Source organism: Nicotiana sylvestris, chromosome 2 (genome assembly GCF_000393655.2).
Source record: "Nicotiana sylvestris chromosome 2, ASM39365v2, whole genome shotgun sequence".
In the NCBI taxonomy this organism is placed as follows: domain Eukaryota; kingdom Viridiplantae; phylum Streptophyta; class Magnoliopsida; order Solanales; family Solanaceae; genus Nicotiana; species Nicotiana sylvestris.
Window position 1 is genome coordinate 166,889,586 of NC_091058.1, and position 23,638 is coordinate 166,913,223.

At 37.3% G+C, this 23,638-nt stretch overlaps 1 protein-coding gene across 1 annotated transcript; it reads left to right on the forward strand.

Annotated features, from left to right (window-relative positions):
• The first annotated feature begins 4,037 nt into the window (after window positions 1–4,037).
• LOC138885934 (intracellular protein transport protein USO1-like) lies at window positions 4,038–6,038 on the forward strand. The gene is made up of 3 exons (XM_070166939.1): window positions 4,038–4,397; window positions 4,872–5,868; window positions 5,995–6,038. The coding sequence occupies exons 1-3, from the start codon at window positions 4,038–4,040 to the stop codon at window positions 6,036–6,038; spliced, it is 1,401 nt and encodes a 466-aa protein (XP_070023040.1).
• The last annotated feature ends 17,600 nt before the right edge of the window (window positions 6,039–23,638 follow it).

Genomic DNA, 23,638 nt, shown 5'->3' on the forward strand with positions numbered 1-23,638 from the left:
ACCCACAAATAAACCTATGCAATTTAACAGTATATTTACTAATAACAGCAATGAAAGAATGAGAGAAGTAATATCGGGAGGGGACATGCTGAGGGGATCACAAGATAAAGAATCACAGCAGTAATAAGAACTGATCAACCGATATACCTTGAACAAATAAACAAGTAAGCCCAGTAAACAAAATGAACGGCATTACCCTTCGCGCTTTTACTCTCAACCCCACCATATGAATCAATAGAAAATGACACAACATCACTCTTCGTGCATTAACTCTCTCATAACATGGCATGACATCACCCTTCGTGCATTAACACTCACAATATAGAAAGACATCACCCTTCGTGCATTAACTCTCACAAAACATGGCACGACATCACCCTTCGTGCATTCACACTCCCCCTCACCAAAACAATGAACAATAACAACAGAGAGATATAAATAACAAGAACAAGTCTTACTGCAACATTTGATTCCACAATACCAACTTCAACCTTGAGTCAATTCACACTCTCCCTCACCAAAACAATGAACAATAACAACAGGGAGATTAAAATAACAAGAACAAGTCTTACTGCAACATTTGGTTCCACAATACCAACTTCAACCTTGAGTCAATACTCAATCAATACCAAAGTCCATAAATATGATAAGAATGATCAACATAATGATTAACTAGTCTAAGCATGGATAATATGATCAAGGAAAGCAACAATTATAAGAATAAGACCCACCCACATGCTATAACCCGACAACAACGTATAGGTACTCATCATCTCACTTATATGTTGTACCAAACATTCAAACACGTAGCAAAGAGGAAATTAAGTCCTAATCCCTCAAGTCAAGGTTAACCACGGCACTTACCTCGCTCCAACGGCCACACTCAAAGTTCAACCACGACTTTTCCTTTCAAACAAGCCTCCAAACCAATAGAATCTAGCAAATTACCAACCAAACGATTAAAATTAAGGCTTAAGAACTACCCACGATTGCAAAGAATTCAATTTAGGCCATTTTTTAAAAAGTCAACACCCGGGCCCACTCTCCTTTGCTGTGGTATACGAGCATAGGCTATGCTCCCAAAGATTCTCAAATGCTTGATACTTGGTTTTCTTCCATTCCATGCTTCTTGAGGAGTTTCATCTCCAACATTTTTTGTTAGAGACTTGTTGGTCAAATAAACTGCACAAGAAACAGCTTCGACCCAAAATTTATTTGTTATACTTTTAGCTTTCAACATACATCTAGCCATATTAAGAATCGTTCGATTCTTTATCTCTGCAACTCTATTTTGTTGAGTTGAGTAAGGTACCGTTAGAGGACGAAACATTTCATAAGACTGACAAAAGTTATTAAATTCTTTTAATGTGAATTCGCCTCCTCTATCGAACCTTAAAGCTTTTATTTCATAGCCACTTTCTTTTTTCACAAGTACTTTGAAATTTTTAAAAGCAACAAAAGCTTCAGATTTTTGGTTCAAGAAATAAATACAAGTCTTTCTACTAAAGTCATCAGGAAAGAGCAGAGTGTTTACTTTTGCTAAAGGAATATGGATTAATTGGCACACACACATCAATGTGAACAAGCTGGAGTGGCTTGGTTGATCTTGACATGGCCTCCTTTGGAAAACTCCTCGTATGTTTTCCGAGAAGACAAGCTTCACACATTTGATTGCATGGCTAATTGATGGTATCCATGCACCATGTTCTTTTCTCCCATTGATTTGAGCGCTTCAAAATTCAAGTGCCCAAAATGAATGTACCAACACCATGATTCATCTTACATATTAGCCTTCAAACACTTTGCATCAATTATCTTATGATTCAGAGAAAATAATCTATTCTTTGCCATATGAATTTTAGCAATTAGAATTTCACTTGAATCTCTAAGCTAAAGATGCATATTTTCCATGTGGATGCCATATTCCTTTTCAAGAAGTTGGCTCAAACTCAAGATATTACTTTTTAATTTTAGCAAATAATAAACATCTTGAATTAACTTGTAGCCACCATTTTTACAGGAGATTAGAATCACACTTATTCCTTTGATTTGAATATTTGAGGTATCTCTAAAAGACACATTACCTCTCACCGAATTATTGATATCTACAAACTTGTCTTTGCATCCACATATATGATTGCTTGCTTCATTGTCCAAATACCACGAACTACAATCATCCTTGTCTTCTTCTTTGAGTGTCAACAACAATGTTGACTCATCTTCTTCTTTCTTGTCGTCAATAAGGTTAGCTTTTTCTTCAACATTGCTATGACATTCCCAAGAGTAATGGCCAAATTTATGACAATTATAATACTTAATTTTTGATTTGTCTTATCGTTGTTCATTATTTTCTTGATAGTAGTCATGTCCTCTTCCTCCTCTTTGTCCACGGCCACGACCTCTGAATATTTAGTGGATCTTAACTTCATTGTTAATGTTTTTACCATTACTTCTTCCCCTTCCATGATCTCCACAGCCTCGTCCTCGTCCGTTTCGTCGATAACTTTTTTCACCTCCATATATAATCCTTAAAGGATGCTTGAGTTTTAAGATTTTGCTCCACTAGCACTTCTTGTCTCCTCTTGATCTTTTCTTTATGGGCTTATAAAGAACCCTCTAGTTGCTCCACCGTTATAGTCTAAATCTTTAAACTCCTCAATAGCATATACCATAAAAAAAATTTAGGTGTTAAAATACAAAGGATATTTTCGACCACACGGACATCTTCTATGTCCTCCTGATAGGTTTTCAATGTCTCTGCCTTATGCTTCTTATGTTTTGATGATCTAACAAATTTGTTGTGAAGAACTAGATAGAGAACCTGACCCACATTTCAACTGTCCTGGTCCAAGTCTGAAAATCAGCAAATGAATGAACGACCACAAATAGGAACACAATAAGAACCTGATTACCTGATCCCTTAGGGTTCTCAGTTAGAAGAACAAGTCAATCCTTATAAAGAGGAACACAACAGGGACATGGTCCCTTAGTGTTCTCTGGCAGAAGTACAAGCCAACTATCCAGCTGGAACGCAACTGCAGAAAGTGACTATCTCGCAACTGTTATAGAAGAGGAACACAACTAAGACCTGGTCCGTTAGTGTTATCTAACAGAAGTACAAGTCAACTATCTAGCTGGAACGTAACTGTACGGAAGTGACTGTGCAGACAATACAACGGTCACTTCTCATTGGGAAGAAGCGTATATCAAGAATTGAAATCACTATCTATTATGATATCTTTTGTGATATAACAACCTGGTGCAAGGCACAACATCTTTGTGCATTCAGTGATATTTTCTCAAGCAAAACAATGTTTATCCAGCATTGAAGTCACTAGTGTGTCAAGAGCAAGAAGACAACTCCACTAAGGATCAGTTTCTTAATGAGTTTGTGTACATCCGTAGTTGAGTTGTAATCTTGTTATTTGCTCTTCATTGTATTTCCTAGTTTGCTTTCTTAGAAGCTTTGTCTTAGGAAAAAAACAAAAATCCGTAAACTTCCGAGTTTATGTTGTGACTAGGAATAGTCATAAGTTTAAAGCCTTTGTAACTAAGAGAGTTATAAAGTGGCTTGTGGTGAGAGCATCACAAGTTAGTTGAAGTCTTTGTAATAGGGTTATTGCAAAGTGGCTTGTAATAGGGAGATTGCAAGTTAGTAAAGTTAAAAGCCTACAAGAGTAGGTCGTGGTTTTTTGATCCCCTTGTGTGAGATTTTTCCACGTAAAAATCCCTTGTCTTCTTTACTTTCAGTTTCTATAGCATTTTCAGCATTATCTCATATAGGACCAGGTACTCTACATTTTGGTGGACTCATACAAACTAACAATTGGTATCAGAGCAGGTTCTTTATAAAAGGTTAACACCTAGAAAGGATCTCAATGGCTGCTCCACCCAACTTTGAGGAAGGACAATCAACCTACAGACCTCCCAGATTCAATGGTCAGTACTATGGCTGGTGGAAGATCCGCATGCATGATTTTATGATGGCAGAAGATTTAGAACTGTAAGACATTATTTGTGATGGTCCCCATGTCCCCATGAAGAAGCTTGAAGAAACAGGACCAATGGTGCCAAAAGGCAGAAAAGAGTACAACGACATTGGTAGAAAAGCTGTAGAAAAGAACTATCGTGCCAAGAAAATCTTGATGTGTGGCATAGGACCTGATGCGTACAACAGAGTCTTAGCTTGTGATACTGTCAAAGAAATATGGGAAGCGTTTCAAACCACACATGAAGGAACTACTCAGGTAAAACAGTCCAAGATCGACATGCTCACCACGGAATATGAGCTCTTTAGGATGAAGGATGATGAGTCTATACAAGATATGCACACCAGATTCACCTCTATCATAAATGAGCTTCACTCACTTGGAGATGTCATTCCCAGAAACAAGCTTGTAAGAAAAATCCTCAGTGTTCTACCTAGTTATTAGGAAAGTAAGGTAAATGCCATCACTGAAGCTAAAGATCTACAAACTCTGACCATGGATGAGTTGATTGGTAATCTGAAGACATACGAGATGAAAAGAAAGAAAGACAGTGAAAGAAGAGAGCCTAAGAAGGAAAAGAACCTGGTACTCAAAGCTGAAAGCAGTGACTCAAGTGATGAAGATAGTGACATGGCCTATCTTACTAAGAGATTTCAAAAGATGGTTCGAAGAAATGATGGTATATCAAAGTGGGGCAGTTCAAGTAAAGAAAGGAACAACGATCTCTATCACAGATGTGGAAAGCCAGGGCATTTCATCAAAGACTACCCACTCGCAAAACATGAGCAATACAAACAAAATCCTGACAAAGCAGCAAAAAGGAACTTGGTTCCAAACAAACAATTCAATCGAAAAAGTGTGGCTGACAATATTGTTTAGTAGGCTTTTGCTTATTGGGGAGATTCCTCTAGTGAATCCGAAAGGGAACCAGATGCAGAAAATAGTTCCATGATGACAATGGAAACTAAAGCAACGAAGTATGATTCATTGTTCGCGCTGATGGCTCAGTCTGATGATGATGAAGAAGATGAAGACGATGAGGTAAACTTCAAGGATGTTCAGAGAAATCTGAAATCCTACTCTTCTAAGAAGCTAAAGTCGTTAGAAAATGTCCTAATTGATGCCTATTATAGCCTTGTTAATGATAAGGAGATCCTGACCATTGAACTAGGAGAAGCCGAACAATCTAGAGATAATCTGGTGGTCTCAGTAGTGGACCTAAATGAGACCATAGCTAATCTTGAAAAAGAAAAGAAAGCCTTGAATGAAAGAATAACTACTGTGAAAAATGAGAGAGACGACCTGATGGTAGTAGTTATTGATCTAAAAGAAACAATAGAAGGTCTTAGCAATGAGAAACACACCTTAGAAGGAAAAATTGCAACTACTGAGGAAAAGAGGGATGACCTTTTAGTGATATACACCGATCTAGAGGAAACCATTGAGGGAATCAATAGAGAACATAGGAATGCGAGTCTTGGAAAAGGGAAGGAAGTAGCTAGCGAGACACACATCAAGCTTGAAAAGGAATTAACTACTGTGAAAACCAGTCTATGTAGTGAACTCGAGAAGAATCAGCAACTTCAAGCTGAATTGGAGAAAGTAAGAATTGATCTTGAGAAATCTTTGAAAGGGACCTGGTCCTCAGATGCTATCACTGCCATGTATCTTAACAATAATAGAAACAGGCAGGACATCGGGTTCCAAAGGGAGAAAACTCCTTACAACCCTCACAGCAAGTATGTCACTATCCCTGATAACTGGCTATGTACCCACTGTGGGAACAACATGCACTTTAAAGAAAATTGTCAAGCCAGGGTTCAGTCTGTTCAGAAAAATAAAGTGTTTACTGATAAAGTGACTACTAAAAAGGGACCAGGTACCACTCGCAAGAAACGGATATTGCCTGCATGGACTAGGAAAGCCCTTATTCATCCTTTCTATCATAACAAGGGACCCAAACTAGTTTGGGTTCCTAAATATAACCTTTGATTTGCATGTGCAGGGAACAGTGAGAGGAAGCAGACTGCGATGGACTATGGACTATAGATGTTCAAAGCACATGACTGAAAACATCATGAATTTCTTCTCACTGAAAGCCCTGCAAGAAGGGGATGTATCCTTAAAGAGGGGGGGGTAGAGGGTACATTCTCAGTAAATGTAAAGTTGGAAAGGGTCTTTGGCACTCAATTGGGAACGTGTACTATGTGAATGGCCTAAAGTACAGGTACCAATCTGATAACTGCCCAAGTGGTCTCAATGGACAAAGGAAACAAGAACATCCACTCTGTCGACTATGAATCTCCAAAAGTTGGTGGTATGAGATGGGTGAAGTCGGAACTTTGGCATGAAAGATTGGTGTATGCAAGCTTCTCACCTCCAAATAAATTAACTCAGAAGGACCTGGTCTGTGGTCTGCCTAACTTAAGAGTCACCTGGACACAGGTTCACAAAACAAAGGAGGAGACTCTCGAGGTTTTAGTGGTTCTTGTCAAGAAGATTCAAGTGAAAACAAAAAAAAGGGAAGGAATCCTTCTGGGTTACTCTCCACAAAGCAAGGCCACAAAGTTTACAATAAAGGGCACACTAAATGGAAGGAAGTGCTCATGGGGTATTCAACAAGACATCTTCCTCTAGCCAAGGAAGAAACAGTGATGATCAATATGATGAACCAACTTTGGTCCCTGGGAAATATCTAAGACTTCAAATATGGAGGCTGATAAAATGAGTGAGATGAAAGAGTCCGGTGAAAGACAATGCAACATCATCTTCCACTTATCACAAGGAACCTGGTACTTCACTTACTACCACTGAAGCTAAAGAAAGAGTGGAGATGCAGCTCATGACATTCCACAAGCAACAAAACATAGAGTGTGGGGAAATCAAAGTAACCTCCAAATCTCCCCTACCAATCAAACTTCAGTCCCAAACTAAAAACACAAAAGCTACCATCTATGTGACAAGTTAATCACTTTCTTTTATTCTAGAGTTAAATAAGTATTTAAAAACATAAAAAACGAAGAAGAGAAAAACATCTTCCTTAGTCCCTTCTGTATCTTCACTCTAGAATAGAATCCAAAGTGAAAGTCCGTAGGAATCCTACTTGAAGGGTGCCCACAGAAGTTTGAGATACCTTAAGGGAACTCAGGACTTAGTTCTGTGTTATCCCTCAGGTGACAGTGTTTTTAATCCTGTTGGGGATGATGATGTTAACTGTGCAGGTTTTTCTGTGGAAAGGAAAAGCACTTCTAGAACAGTTCACTTGCCATGTTCATGCCTCATCCCTTAGGGAGCAAGTAAGCAAAACTCAATGGCCTCAACAACAACTAAAGAAGAATCTCAAAACAGGAGGACCAAGCTCATTGAGGGGTCAATATGAAGAAAGAGTTGATCTGTGGAAAGTCTTGCAGAATAGAAGACCAAATTCCAGATATCTTTATCAAAGCCTTGAATGGAGAATATTCTGGATCACACAAGGTGAAGATGGGGTCATGAGAGTCTAATGAAGAACCTGATCCCCCATCAGCTGGCTATGCAAGACACTATCAGGTAAAGTTAGCTAAAGTGCTTTCTGACCAAGCCTAACTCACATCAATACCGTTGCAGGTAAACACGCATGACGATCATAGAAGCTAAAGGTACATTTATGAACTGCGAAAGATGAGCTGCTAAAACCTTTTTCAAAAAATTGTTCTAGCATCAGGTTCTTGTACCCCAGGTTAGTAGTAATGTGCTTATTCTGCATGCCTTCTAAAAAAACATGTTTAACAAAATTAACTCAACTACCACATTATCCGACTTTTCAAAGTCTGCATGTCATGTCTTGTCTTTCAAATCCCTTCATCCCCTCTACATGGTAACGCTTTCCCACAAACCTACCGCCGTTTTTAAAACTATTCAGAACTTGTTTCTCTTTCCTCTCATCATTAGCCCTTTTTCCAATAAAACTTTCTTTCTCTCTCATAGCAAGTCATGAACCTTCTTCTCTTTTGTGTAGATGTGATCCTCTCCTCATCTCTCTCTCCTAATCTACTCGCCCTCCAAATACTCTTATAATGGCAATCGAACAATCGCCCCCTTCTCCCACCATTAACACCACTCCCACTTCCCTATCATCCTTGAAATCATCCCCTAAACTTCACTATTTCACTCCTTCTACTACGTTACCTACACCTGGATCCTCCTCTTTTTCTACATTTTTCCCTTTTCAGATAAACCCCGGTTTCCCTCCATATTTGGAAAACCCTATGTCTAGCCATTCCTCTGATCTCATCAAAGAACACTCAGGAGTTTTTACTGCTCAAGTGTCAAAAGTCCTCGAGGATGATCCTGACCAATATCTGAACTCCTCTATCCTGGACTTAGTGACTCTCTTAGAGTTACCAGAAAAGGAAGCAACGCATAACATCATAGCTATCGTTGCTGAGAGTCTAATAAATGAAGGAGCATATCTCTCATCTGGGTATTAAGGGGAAGAAACTCCATTCCTAGGAGATGTAAGAACCACAGTACTCCTTGAGTTTTTGGCTCATGAGACGTTCTCAGAAAAACCTTCTAAAGAACCTGATTCTCTTCCATACAAACCCACTCCTACACCGCCTGATCATTCTAAGCTCGTAGAGTCCTCCTCCAAGTCACCCACTATTAGGTCACATCAACAAGAGAGTTTTGAGTCCACATTGCAGAAAAGTAAGAGGAGTGTCAAGACAAGGAAAAAGAGGATAATGAATCAAAGGGAATTTGTCACTAACAAGAGTGTTCCAGTAAGTGGGATTGACAAAAATGCTCCAAGGGAACCTGGTTCTCTAGTACAACAATCTATGAAAGCTCAAAGGTCTGTGGATAAAGCTTTCGAAGAAACTATTGAGCAACAAAAAGGGTCATCCGTGAAGGGCAGCAACAAGTCTAAAAGGGGTCAAACTGAGCAAGCCATGTCTAAAGATAATACTGTGGGGATAGTAAGCTGGAAAGGAAATTCTGTTGAAGGGTCTAGCAAAAGAAAATGGGAAACTGATAAAGAACCTGGTTCACTAAGGACCATGCCCTGTGATAGTGGTCTTTGCCAGCAGAGATTAAGAACTCAGAAAGTCTTGTAGGGTCGTACATTTGATCCATCAATCTCAGAGATGGCCAGTATGAGACAAATTCTAGAGATTGTGGAATTTCAATAATAGGAACACCCGTTTGAAGGGAACATGCCTCTGGTGTGCGAAGATGCAGTACAAAGTTTTACACATCTCTCTTCACTGTTGAGGGGGATCACATTTGTGCGCTATTAAATGGAGTAGACATTATACTCAACGCTTCAACATTGGGAAAGGTTCTCAGAATTCCATATGAAGGGATGTCTTTAGTTAAGGGTGTCTGTGGTGTAAACTTTATGAGAGCCATCATAAAGAAACAACCTATTCAGCAGGGGGAACAGGTGCATACGAAGGTATTGCTTCCTAAGTATCATCTTCTCTTTGAACTAGTCAATAAGGTGCTCTTACCTTGTTTTGAAAGGCGATCTATTGCTACAAAATCAGATATGGTCTTAATGGAAGCGCTTGATGAGTTTGTCCCAATCTATTTGCCAGCAATCATGATAGATCATATACAAAAAGTGGCAACTTTAAGGGTGAGAATCATGGGCTACCATATGGCTTTCTCCTCACTCAGGTGTTCAGATTCTACATGGTCCCCTTGGAAAATCCCAGAGTGGGCACATGCAAGCAAATATTCTCTAAGACTACTTTAGAAGAATGTAAATGCGTAGAAAGAGTTGGTGGAAGCATCTTGACCATTTCTCAACTGATCAACGCTCAAATGTAGCTTCTGAAGAGATCATAAGGTTGAGGGCTCGAAATGCCATACTAGAAACTCAGCTCAGTCAAGCAGTTAAAGGTCCTGATTTTGTTCATGAAGAAGCTGCTCGATTGACAAAGGAAAAAGATAAACTTTGGGCACAATTACTTGGAGAACAACTGTCTACAAATGCTCGACTAGACCTGGTTCTCAAAACCATTGTTGTCTCCTCTTCCAAGCCCCCTTCTTCTAGTGTCCCCTAGGATCCTCTTAGTGTCCAACTATTTTTGATATAATATTTTGTGGCTGCTGTTTTATTTTTGTTTGATTTTTTTTTTGTGATGGCATGCTAAAATTCACCATTACTGCTTCTGTCTTGCTCAGTCCATTGTAAACATTAATAAAACAGCTCCACTTTTTTGCTTGTACAATGCTGTGTTCCTCTGACTTCTCTTTTCTGTCATGTTGTGTGCACATATGTGGCATGAGCTAGCTGTATTAGACTTTTTATACTAATTACCTGCTTGTGCTCTTTTTAATGATGCCAAAGGGGGAAGAACTATAAGATTTCAGGAGAGCTCTGAGATTAAGGGGGAACTTTGCGTAGTTTTTGGAATATCAAATTTCAGGAGAGATCTGAGATTAAGGGGGAACTTTGTCTGAGATTAAGGAGGAACTTTGTGTAGTTTCTGGTATCTTATCTGGTTATTTCTGCTCTAAACAAATACCATCCATGCCTAAATTTGTCATCAACAAAAAGGGGGAAATTGATGGGTTTTCAATATTTTTGCCTTATGCTTCTTATGTTTTGATGATCTAACAAACTTGTTGTGAAGAATCAGATAGAGAACCTGACCCACATTTCAACTGTCCTAGTCCAAGTCTGAAAATCAGCAAATGAATGAACGACCACAGGGAGGAATACAACAGGGACCTGATGACCCGATCCCTTAGGGTTCTCCGACAGAAGTACAAGTCAATCATCATAAAGAGGAACACAACAGAGACCTGGTCTCTTAGTGTTCTCTGGCAGAAGTACAAGCCAACTATCCAGCTAGAACGCAAATGCAGAAAGTGACTATCTCGCAACTGTTACAAAAGAGAAATATAAGTGGGACTTGGTCTGTTAGTGTTCTCTAACAGAAGTACAAGTCAACTATCCAACTGGAACGCAACTGCATAGAAGTGACTGTGCAGATAGTACAACGGTCACTTCTCATTGTGAAGAAGCGTATATCAAGAATTGACATCACTATCTATTGTGATATCTTTTGTGATATAACAACCTGGTGCAAGGCACAACATCTTTGTGCATTTAGTGATATTCTCTCAAGCATAACAGTGTTTATCCGGCATTGAAGTCACTGGTGTGTCAAGAACAAGAAGACAACTCCACTAAGGATCAGTTTCTTAATGAGTTTATGTACATCCATAGTTGAGTTGTAATCTTATTATTTGATCTTCATTATATTTCCTAGTTTGCTTTCTTAGAAGCTTTGTCTTAGGAAAAAGCCAAAAATCCCTAAACTTTCGAGTTTATGTTGTGACTAGGAATAGTCATAAGTTTAAAGCCTTTGTAACTTGGAGAGTTATAAAGTGGCTTGTGGTAAGAGCATCACAAGTTAGTTGAAGTCTTTATAATAGGATTATTGTAAAGTGGCTTGTAATAGGGAGATTGCAAGTTAGTGAAGTTAAAAGCCTACAAGAGTAGGTCGTGGTTTTTTGATCCCCTTGTGTGGGATTTTTCTACGTAAAAATCCCTTGTCTTCTTTACTTTCAGTTTCTATAGCATTCTTAGCATTATCTCATATAGGACCAGGTACTCTACATTTTAGTGGACTCATTCAAACTAACACCTACCCATATTCTCTTAATTGATTTACAACAACCTTCACTTTTGAACAATAATCCGATTACATCCGGATTCTTTCATTTTTAAAACTTTAATATCAGCCCTTAGAATTTGAAGTTTTACTTTCCTCACTTTATCAATTCCTTGGAGAGAATTTTGTAAAATCTCCCAAGCTTCCTTTGAGGTAGTAGCATCGACTACCTTCTCAAACATGGTATCATCCAAACATTGGTAGATAAGCATGAGGGCTTGTTGATCCTTTTTCCTTGTCTTTGCCAAGACATCTTTTTCATTTTGAGGTTGATCTTCCTCATTATCAGGTTTTGCATAACCTTTATCTATGAATTTTCACACATATTGAGAGTCAAGAATGGCTTTCATACGTAGATAGAATTCCCCATAATTATCTCTTTATGAGACGGGGTACTGAAAAGACAGCGGACCATTATTTTCCATGACTCTCTAATACCACGTTATTGGTAAAATAATATCTACAGTAAATAATAATAACACAAAAGAGTAATAACGACACCAAATTTTTTAACGGGGTAAAATACAATACACCAGGTGAGTAATATAATATCACTATAATATTACAACTTGGTAGTGCCAAAAGACTACTACTCCTTCAAAAGAAATATCATTCTTTATTTTAAATATCTCACTATAATATTACTTGATCATCTCCTTATCTCACACATTACAATATGTGAATTTCTCTCTACACTTTATTGAGCTTTCTCATTTTGGTGTACTTTCAATTAGGAACGAATAGTTCCTTTTATAGGCACAATTGTCATCCAAGTGAACCAATTAGAATTGGTTCTTGCAAGTTGCAAGATTGCTAACAACCAAAAACCCAAAACCAATTTGTTATGGTTTTTCATTTGGTTTCTGCAGCGCCTACCATAACCTTTCATTCCTCCAATCACATTTTTTCTTTTATTCAATATGGACCCCACAACTATATATTTTATTTTAGCTGTTAATCCTCCCGTTGGTGTCATCGGACAGTTGCATTGGATGTTTGCAAAGTTTTTTTGGAGTAATTCAGTTAATAATCTAGACGGCATTTGTTGAGAATAACAAGAATGAAGTAGGGTAGTAGTGTGTAGTTAACTTAAAAGTGATGGGTGTATATATAATATGTAGAAGTTAGTAATTAACTCAGTAGTTAGTCGGTTGATTAGCTTTATAACAATAGTTTAGGTAGTTGACTATACTTTGTAATTCATTTCTCTTTTAGCAAGAAGAAGAAGCTCTTAGCTCAATCCTCCATGATCGATCCCTTTCACTAAATTTGATATGGTATCAGAGCCATCAGCCATAAGTGTGGTCGTTTAGAGCAATCTTTCCGCTAGCTGACTCTTCATCGGAGAATTGTGACAGAGCTCAGTCATGGAGGCTGTTGATAATGAACTGCCGGAGAAATTGAGCTACAATCACCCACTTTTTCTCAATTTCATTGATAATTCGGGAGCTGTGTTGATCTCTCTTCAATTACGAGGATCGGAAAACTATTCCGTATGGAGTCGAGCGACGAGAATTGCAATCCTAGGCCGGAATAAGCTAGGGTTTATCGACGACACCTGTAAAAAGGAAAGTTTTGGTACAAATCTCGTAGATCTTTGGGAGCGATGCAATGCAATCATTTTGCCATGGATCATGAATTGTGTTTCACCAGAATTGCTCAGTGGCATAGTTTACTCTTCAAATTCCAGTGAAGTTTGGAATGACTTAAAAGAGCGATTTGATAAGATAGATTGTTCGAGAATCTTCCAAATTCATAGAGAAATTGCAATAATCAATCAAGTTACTAACTCAATCTCTTCATATTTCTCAAAGATGCAAGTACTCTGGGCAGAGTTGATAGTTTAGCCCTAGATCTGGGCTGTGATTGTGCAAAATCTGGTGGATATGTTGCTTTTATGGAATATTTGAAGTTGCTACAATTTTTGATGGGACTCAATGAGTCATATGAACAAGCTCGTAGCCAGATACTTATGATCATCCTAGTACCTACAATGAATAAGACATACTCAATGCTAATGGAACGTGAGAGTCAAAGAGTTATGTCTAATCCTCATGATTTAGCTGAAGGAAGTAAAGTTACTACACTAATGTCTACTAGGACTGCTGGTGGTCAGTTTCGACCTAAGAAGAATTACAACCTCCAATGTGATTTTTGCAAAATGAAAGGGCACACTAGGGAGAATTATTATAAGATAATAGGATATCCAACTTATTTCAAATCCAAAAGGATATGAGGATATGGTTCAGCTAATTCTGAGTGTTTGGAGAAAATGACTCATAGATGCAGGGGAATAGGAATGCACCAAACACACTTAACCATGCAGAGAAGGGCAACTCCTCAGGATATGGAATGAGGCCTATGTTCACAGAGGAGCAATTCAATCAGATCCTGAATCTGCTCAACAAAGAAGAGGTGCAGGAGACTACAATCAATATGGAAGGTATATCTCATTCTACTGTCTGCTTAGTAGGCAAGGCAGGTTTCACTCATGAATGGATCATAAATACAAGTGCGACCAATCACATGACCTCAAACCTTAGTTCACTTTCTGAATTATACAATGTAGCATCTCAAAATGGAAAGACAGTGCAATTACATAATGGAACTAAGACAACAGTTTCACATATTGGTAAATGCAAGATAGGATAAGGGCAAAAGATTAAGAATGTTATGTACATTCCAGATTTCAAGTATAGTCTATTGTTTGTGTCCAAACTAACTAGAGAACTGAGATGTATGGCTACATTCTTTCCTGGTTTTGTGTACTACAGGACCTCTTCACTAGGAAGCTGAAGGGGATTGGTAGAGAAACTAATGGACTCTATCTACTGACCTCTGCAATTCCAAATAAAGGATAAGAGTTAACTCCAAAGTCCATGAATGTGCAGTTGGACCAAAATACCTTGCAGCTTTGGCACAGAAGAATGGGTCACCCATCATCAAAGGTTATGAAGCATATGTTGAATGTTAGTGAAAAACTATGTAGAAATGTAATAAGCAGTTGTGGTGTTTGCCCCTTGGCTAAGCATGCAAAACTACCTTTTCCTACTAGTAGAGATAGAGTAAAGAATGTGTTTGAATTATTACATATGGATGTATGGGGACCATTTCGAATTGCAACACATGATGGAAATAAATACTTCTTGACAATAGTGGATGATCATTCTAGAGTAACATGGATTTATCTGTTAAAGTTGAATTTTGATGCAATTGTTGTCATTAGAAATTTTCTTTTGATGGTTCAAACACAATTTAACACTAAGGTTAAAGTGATTAGAACAGATAATGGAACAGAATTCATTAACTCTGAATGTGTAAACATGCTCAATAACTTTGGCATAGTCCATCAGAGGTCTTGCCCCTACACACTCCAACAGAATAGGGTGGTAGAAAGAAAACACAGACACATATTGGAGGTAGCTAGGGCAATCAAATTTCAAGGGTACATCCCATTAAAGTTTTGGGATAAATGTGTATTGTTGGCAGTCTACTTGATAAATAGAATGCCTACACCAGTACTTGCAGGGAAGTCTTCTTATGAATTGTTTCATAAGAAAAGCCCATCTATGAAACATATAAGAGTTCCAAGATGCCTTTGCTATGCTACACCATCAGTCATTAGAGATAAATTCCAACCAAGAGCTGTGGGCAGTGTCCTGATGGGATATTCAGCTGTGCAAAAGGGATATTTGTTGTTTGATTTAACTCGCAAAAAAATTTTTGTTAGCAGGAATGTGACTTTCAGGGAGACAGTTTTTCCTTTCAAGGATTTGCAGACCAAAGGATCTGCAATGTCAACCTGATCCTTACTTGATCACTCAGGATGTGCCTACTGCAAACATCCTTGATCCTACTTCTCTAACTATAAGTGATCTTCAGCTTGACGATCACAGTGAAAAATAAGGGGCTAGTATAGAAGATCTTCACTTCAGAGAAGTAGCTACAAGTGAACTGAAGATATGGATCCTCCAATAGCAAATGATGATGCTGGCATACGTGAGGATGCAAGTGTGGACCAAGTAACCACTGAATACAATCATGAAGCAGTTCCTCTGAGAAAGCCAATTAGAGATAAAGGGCCTCCATTATGGATGTATGACTATGTGACTAGTTAAGCCAGTAGCTCTTGCCCTTACCCCTTGAGCAACTACCTGGATTACGGCAGTCTATCACATAGCTATCAGGTCCATCTAGCAGCATTTTCTACAACAGTTGAACCTACATCTTTTGATGAAGCTTGCAAAGATCCCAAATGGGTAGATGCCATGAAGGCTGAACCCACTTCTCTTGTAGACAACAAAACCTGAGAGATAGTGTCATTACCACCAAATAAGAGAGCCATTGGTTGCAAATGGGTATATAAGATCAAGTACAAGGCAAATGGTGAAGTTGAGAGGTACAAAGCAAGGCTAGTGGCAAAGGGGTACGACCAGAGGGAAGGTCTTGATTATCAAGACACTTTTTTACCAGTTGTAAAGATGGTGACAATGAGGGTAGTGTTATCCATTGCTGCAGCTCAAGACTGGCATATCCATCAAATGGATTTCTATAATGCCTTCTTACAAGGAGACCTCTATGATAAAGTCTACATGCAACTTCCTCAAGGATATCATAGCAAGGGGGAATTAGGCCTAGTATGTAAGCTTGTCAAGTCCTTATATGGTCTTAAGCAAGCATCTCGAAAATGGAATGTGAAGCTGGTAGATGCATTGGTGAAGTCTGGTTTTCTGCAAAGCCAACTGGATCATTCCTTATTAATCAAGAGGGTAGGGTCCAAGATTGCAGTTGTCTTAGTATATGTTGATGATTTACTTATCACTGGCAATGATAATGAACTGGTATGTGACACTAAGAATACACTACAACAAGACTTCAAAATAAAGAATCTAGGGGAGTTAAAGTTTTTCCTGGGAATAGAATTTGCAAGGTCTAGACATGGCATACTTATGAACCAGAGGAAGTATGCTCTGCAGCTGATTTCAGATTCAGGCTTAGGGGGAGCAAAACCTACCTAGACTCCTTTTGAAAGCAATCAAAAATTGACCAGTGCAGAATATGATGATCATGTTGGACACAAAGGTGATACACCACTGGATGATATAGGAGCTTATCAAAGATTAATAGGCAAGTTGTTGTATCTTACAATGACTAGGCCAGATATAAGTTGTGTTATTCAAACCTTGAGCCAATTTCTGCAGCATTCAAAGAGGTCTCATAAAGAAGCAGCCATTAGGATTGTTAGATACATCAAAAGAGAACCTGGATTAGGAGTGCTACTATCAAGCAAACCAGCAGAAGAAGTCAAGGCATACTGCAATGCAGATTGGGCTTCTTGTCCAAACACCAGGAGATCAGTGACAGGATACTTAGTGAAGTATGGGGAATCTTTGGTATCCTGGAAGTCAGAAGTAAACTACAGTGTCTAAGATCTCAGCTGAAGCTGAGTACAAGAGCATGGCTTCAGTTATGTCAGAGATAATATGGCTGATCAGATTATATGAAGAACTGGGGATAAAGTTGAAGCTCCCAGTTGAGTTGTTATGTGATAACAAAGCAGCAATCCAAATTGCTGAGAACCTAGTTTATCATGAACGAACCAAACATATTGAGATAGACTGCCATTTTATAAGGGAGAAAGTGCAGAAAGGAGATGTCATGCCACATTATATACAATCTAAAGAACAACAAGCAGACATTTTGACTAAAGAGCTTAGAAGGCAGCAGCATGAATATCTAGTGTCCAAGCTGGGACTGCTGAATGTGTTCACACCCTCCAGCTTGAGGAGAGTGTTGAGAGTAACAAGAATGAAGTAGGGTAGTAATGTGTAGTTAACTTAAAAGTGATAGGTGTATAATATGTAGAAGTTAGTAACTAACTCAGTAGTTAGTAGGTTGATTAGCTTTATAATAGTAGTTTAGGTAGTTGACTATACTTTGTGATTCATTTCTCTTTTAGAAGAAGAAGAAGCTCTTAGCTCAATCCTCCATGATCGATCCCTTTCACTAGATTTGACAACATTGGGCTAATTGGGATTCTTTGTGTTTACCTAAAGAAGGGGGCGGATTGGGTTTTAGATCTTTGTTTAATGTTTCTAATGCTTTATTGTATAAGTTGTGGTGGAATTTTAGAACTAATCCATCCCTTTGGAGTTCTTATATGGGAAACATGTATTGAAAGAAATCTCATCCTTTGATAGTTCAAGACAAAGGAGGATCCGCTATATGGAAGAAGATGGTAGCAGTTAGAGAACTGGTGGAACATCAGATTTGGAGGCAAGTGAATGGAGGAGATTCTAGTTTTTGGTTTGACAATTGGAGTTCTCTAGGAGCTTTGTACTATTAGACACAACGAGGAAAGAGAGGATATATACAAGTACATATGGATAAAAGGGTTCCCTTTCAGGATATCTTTTTTCATTTGGAGGGCATGAAAGTTTAAGGTTCCAATTGATGATGTGGTGAGGAGGATCGAATTTAGTGTGGCTTCAAGATGTATTTTGCTTTACCTGCTATAATTTTGTGGGAGTTATGGAAGAGAAGGATATGATCAAACATGGTGGAAGAATGACTTTCAATAGGTTATTTTATCAATTTTTGTTTTACTCTATTGAACCTGTTGCAGGTCAGAGTTTCAGGGATATTCGAGTGCCAACAAGTTGGATAGAATTGATTAATAACATACAAGCTTATAGAAAAATTTTGTATATTACACAAAGGTGACATGGACATTACCTCCAATGGGATATCTAAAGTGTAATATTAGTTGATGTTTGACCAAAAAAGTATAAGTCTTTTTTGTTAAACTAATTAAATAAGAAGATTGAGGGAAAATCCTAGTTAAGGATAATTAATTATAGATCTGAGATCAATAACATGAATATAAAAAATATAGTTGAATATAAATGCTGACAGTGATTATGGCTAGATTTAATAGTATGAAAAAAGATACATTAAATAACATTAAATGGCAATAAAATGTAAATAAAGGAAAAGATTCACCTAATCTTGAGAGAGGTGGATCCTCTTTCATTTGATAAAGATGAATGATAGACAAATACAAGAATATTAGGACCCTGTCAGATCTGACGGAGGGTATGGATAATAGGTAATCTAATCTCTTTAGAGAGATATGTTTGTATATTTTATAGAGAGAGAGTCTGCTTGTTCAGAAGTCCTCCTTTAGAAAAGTCCTCCATTCCTATTTATAAAAGATATTCCTAGAAAACCCTAAAAAGCACAATTAGAGGGAATATCCAGTAGAATATTCCCTTTGAAGATTCCAAAGCAAAACTAGTTGTTATATCTATCTATACTGCTTGACCTCGGCCTTGTTGATGATCACTGCTTGACCTCGGCCTTATTAATCACTGCTCAACCTCGGCCTTATTGATCGTTGTTCGACCTCGGCCTTATTGATCACTGCTCGACCTCGGCCAGACAACCCAATTCGATTCACATGTGACTCATGACAATTGTCTCCGCATGTCGAATTTTTCTAATTTGATTTTAACCCATACAGTAAAGGCATCCAGGGAGGAGTTCATATGGCTTTTGTATTAGGGGTGACAGAGGTGACTTAGTGTCTGCACAAGCAATGGAAATTCACCGGACGACAAATATTTGAGGTCGAGGCTATTGCAGTGAAGGAAGCACTAGTTTATTGTGTTGTTGTGATATTTGCCAAAAAAAATGGACAAGTGTTCAACCATGTGGCAACCTGCATGGGAAGTTCAAAACATGTGGCAACTTGCATGGGAAGTTATAAACAAGTGTCATACACTTGGCATGATCTAAGCCCCTCAATTAGCCTATAAATAGGCCTTCAAGTGGACATCATGGATCAACACATTTTCACTTTATCTCTTTCGTTCCCTTTCTTCCTCCTTAAAACATTTATAGTCTACTTTATTTTGTTCCCTCTTTTAAAATATCTGGGTTTGTAATTTACTATTTTTCTGATTCTTGTATCCTCCCTAATAGAGGTAGGCTTGTTTAATCTTAGAGAGACATTTCACACTGCTGAACTAGTTTCTTAGGACAGTGCCCAGCACGACTCAAGCCAATTCGTGTATTTCCGTTCACAAATAATATAATAGCACTATTATTATTGTTATTGATATTCTTGCTCTCAAGTACTACAATATAAGAAACTATGGAAAGTAATACTACTACAGAAATTTTTGATGGTGCTACCAATTTTGGTGTTGTCTCCGCTGCTACTGTTCCAGCTGTCCTGCCAGATATCTATGGTGTTGCAAATACGTTATTGCATCCACAACCTTGGTAGACACTAATGTCAAAACAAAGGTATATGAACAGACATGGTTATATATCCAATGCTAATATTAAAACCATCAAGAAAAATGCACCTCAATGCAATAGTAGAGTTGGGATAAATGACAATTTCGCTAAGTTAAAATTAAATTTGACTAAAGCGGATAATATAATTATCGCAGTCATTTCCCAAATAAATAATGTGGTTAGTGTGAGAGATTGGGTGATAGACTCTGGTGCTACTAGGCATATTTGTGCATACAAAAATGAATTTTTGTCTTACACCCAAGTTGAGAAAGGAGAAGAAACTATTTTTCTTGGTGACTCAAGAACAACTCGTGTTCTTGAGAAAGGAAAAATTCTTCTCAAACTCACATCTAGTAAAACTCTAGCATTGAGTTATGTATTGCATGTTCCTAATATCCAAACCAATTTGGTTTCTGTGGGGTTATTAGGAAAAGTTAGAGTGAAGGTTTCATTTGAAAATAATATGGTCGTATTGACCAAAAATGATATTTTTGTGGGTAATGGATATTGTAACTATGGTTTATTTGTGCTTAATATTTCTGATACTAAGCAATGAAAATGCATCTTCTTCTGCTTATATGGTTGAGTCAATTTCTTTGTGGCATGCTAGACTAAGACATGTTAATGTCGCGTATATAAAGAAAATGCAGTCTCTAGGATTAATATCTGGTTTAGACTCAAGTAATATTAATAAGTGTGAAATATGTATTGAAGCTAAAAGTACAAGAAAGACTTGTTTTTATGTAAATAGAGAAACTGAATTGTTATCTTTAATTCACACTGATTTAGGCGATTTAAAGCAGACTATGACTATAGGTGGTAAAAGATATTATGTGACTTTTATTGATGATTTTTCTAGATATACTAAGTTGTATTTGCTTAGAAATAAAGTTGATCGCATTTAATGCTTTTATTTCTTATAAAATTGAGGTTAAAAATCAACTTAGTAGAAAAATCAAGAGAATTAGATCAGATAGAGGTGGAGAATATTTATCTTTAAATAATTTTTTTGAAAAGAATGGAATAATTCATGAAGTAAATCCGCCCTATTCACCTGAGACAAATGGATTAGCTGAAAGGAAAAATAGAACATTGAAAGAGATGACGAACTCTATGTTAGTTAGTTCTAATGCTCCTGATAATTTGTGGGGTGAAGCTATTTTATCTGCGTGTCACTTAAAAAATAGAATACCACATAGAAGAACATGCAAAACTCCTTATGAATTGTGGAAGGGTTATAAACCTAATTTAAAATATTTAAAAGTGTGGGGGTGCCTGGCTAAAGTTCTTTTACCTGAACCTAAAAAGAGAAAAATAGGTTCTAAAACTGCTGATTGCATGCTAATTGGATATGCAAAACATAGTGTTGCATATAGATTTCTTGTTTTAAAAGGTGATGTGCTTGATTGCAATACTATAATTGAGACAAAGAATGCTGAGTTTTTTGAATATATTTATCCATTATCTGATAAAATTTTTCATAAACCTGTTGAAACAAATAATGAAATTACCTCTAATGAGGAACTGAGAAGGAGTAAAAGGCCTAGGAAAGAATATTTTTCTTATAGAAATGATTTTCAAACTTTTCTTGTCGATAATGAACCATCAAATTATTTTGGAGCTATATCTTCTTCAGATGCTAAATATTGGAAAGAGGCAATAAAAGTTGAAATTGATTCTATTAAGAAAAATAATACATGGATTTTAACTGATTTACCTCCTAATGAAAAACCTATTGATTGTAAATGGATTTTCAAAAAGAAATTTAATCATGATGGGTCTTTAGATAAATATAAAGCTCGGTTAGTAGCAAAAGATTTTTCTCAAAAACAAAATATAGATTATTTTGATACATTTGCACCAGTGACTAGAATTTCTTCTATTCGAGTTTTAATTGCCTTAGCTTCAATCCGTAAGATTTTTATCCACCAAATGGATGTCAAAACTGCTTTTTTGAATGGTGATTTAGAAGAAGAAATTCATATGGTTCAACCTGAAGGCTGTGTCATTCCTGGACAAGAAAATAAAGTTTGTAAATTAATTAAATCCCTTTATGGCCTTAAACAAGATCCTAAGCAGTGGTATGAGAAATTTGAACAAGTCTTACTGAGAGACAGTTTTTCTTCAGGGGAGGTGGATAAATGTATTTATATTAAAGTGGTAGACAATGATTATGTAATAATATGTCTGTATGTTGATGACATGCTTATATTTGGTACAAATTTAAATATTGTGCAAAGTACAAAATTATTTCTGTCTGCTAATTTTGATATGAAAGATTTTGGTTAAGTAAATACAATATTGGGAGTTAAAATTATAAGAAGTGAAGATGGAATAATGTTGTCACAAGAACATTATATTGAGTGACTTCTGAAGAAGTTTGAATATTTTAATGTCACATATGTGAGCACTCCTTTTGATGCTAACTCTGAGTTGAAAAAGAATAATGGTGACCCAGTTGCTCAGTCTAAATATGCTCAGATTATTGGGAGTCTGATGCATTTAATGAATTTTACAAGACCTGATATACCCTATGCAGTGTGTAGACTGAGTAGATATACTCATAATCCCAACAGAGAGCATTGGTCTGCATTAGCTAGACTAATGAAATATTTGAGAGGAACCATGAATCATGGTATCCTATATAGTGGATTTCCTTCTAGTTTAGAAGGGTACAGTGATGCAAACTGGATCTCTGATTCAGATGAGACAAAATCCACTAGTGGTTATGTATTCACCCTTGGTGGTGGTGCAATATCTTGGAAATAAGCTAAACAGACGATCATTGCTAGATCGACTATAGAATCAGAGTTTGTAGCTCTGGAGTTAGCTGGTTCTGAGGCTGAGTGGCTAAGAAACTTCTTAGCTAATATCCCTTTAATAAAGGACGTATTGCCTCCTGTGTCTATACACTGTGATTGCCAAGCGGTAATAGCTATGGCAAAGAATAAATCTTATAATTGTAAAAGTAGACATTTGAAATTGAGACATGATGTCATAAAACAGCTGTTGAGAGATGGAATAATTTTCATTGACTATGTGAAGTTAGAGATAAATTTGGCCGATCCTCTGATTAAACTCATGGGAAGAAAATTAATTCTTCAAACCTCAAAAGAGATGGGGTCAAGGCCGACATGTTGTCAATAAAGATGGTAACCCAACCTATGTGATTGGAGATCCCATGAAGTAGGTTCATATGGGTAATAACAAGCCGATATTGGCACTGAAGTACTAAAAGAGAGTGCTTAACTGCTACTAATTGAGAGACTGAGTTATAACTCTTAATGAAATTCATAGTCCTTATGAATGGTGTATTTAAAAGCAGTATACACTTGATGAATTCACCTATATGAGAGTGGAGTGAGCCGCTCCTATGAGATTTTGGCCTAGTCTCAGAGCTCTCGTGAATAACTAGGCACGCGCATGGCCTATTGGGCGCAAAACCGAGTTGAACAGCAAAATTACCGGGGGTCAAAATGTGATTGATAAAATCTCTGACTTACAATAAGAACTATTGGTTCATAGAAATATTATATTTCACCAGTAATTCTGTAAGTTAAACTTTATTGATCTAAGTTTGGTTCATAGTCCAAAAGACATCAAACCTATTGCATTTGGACCATACAAATCCAACAAACCTTACTCTTCTTTGTATGAATTTTTGAAATTATGTGG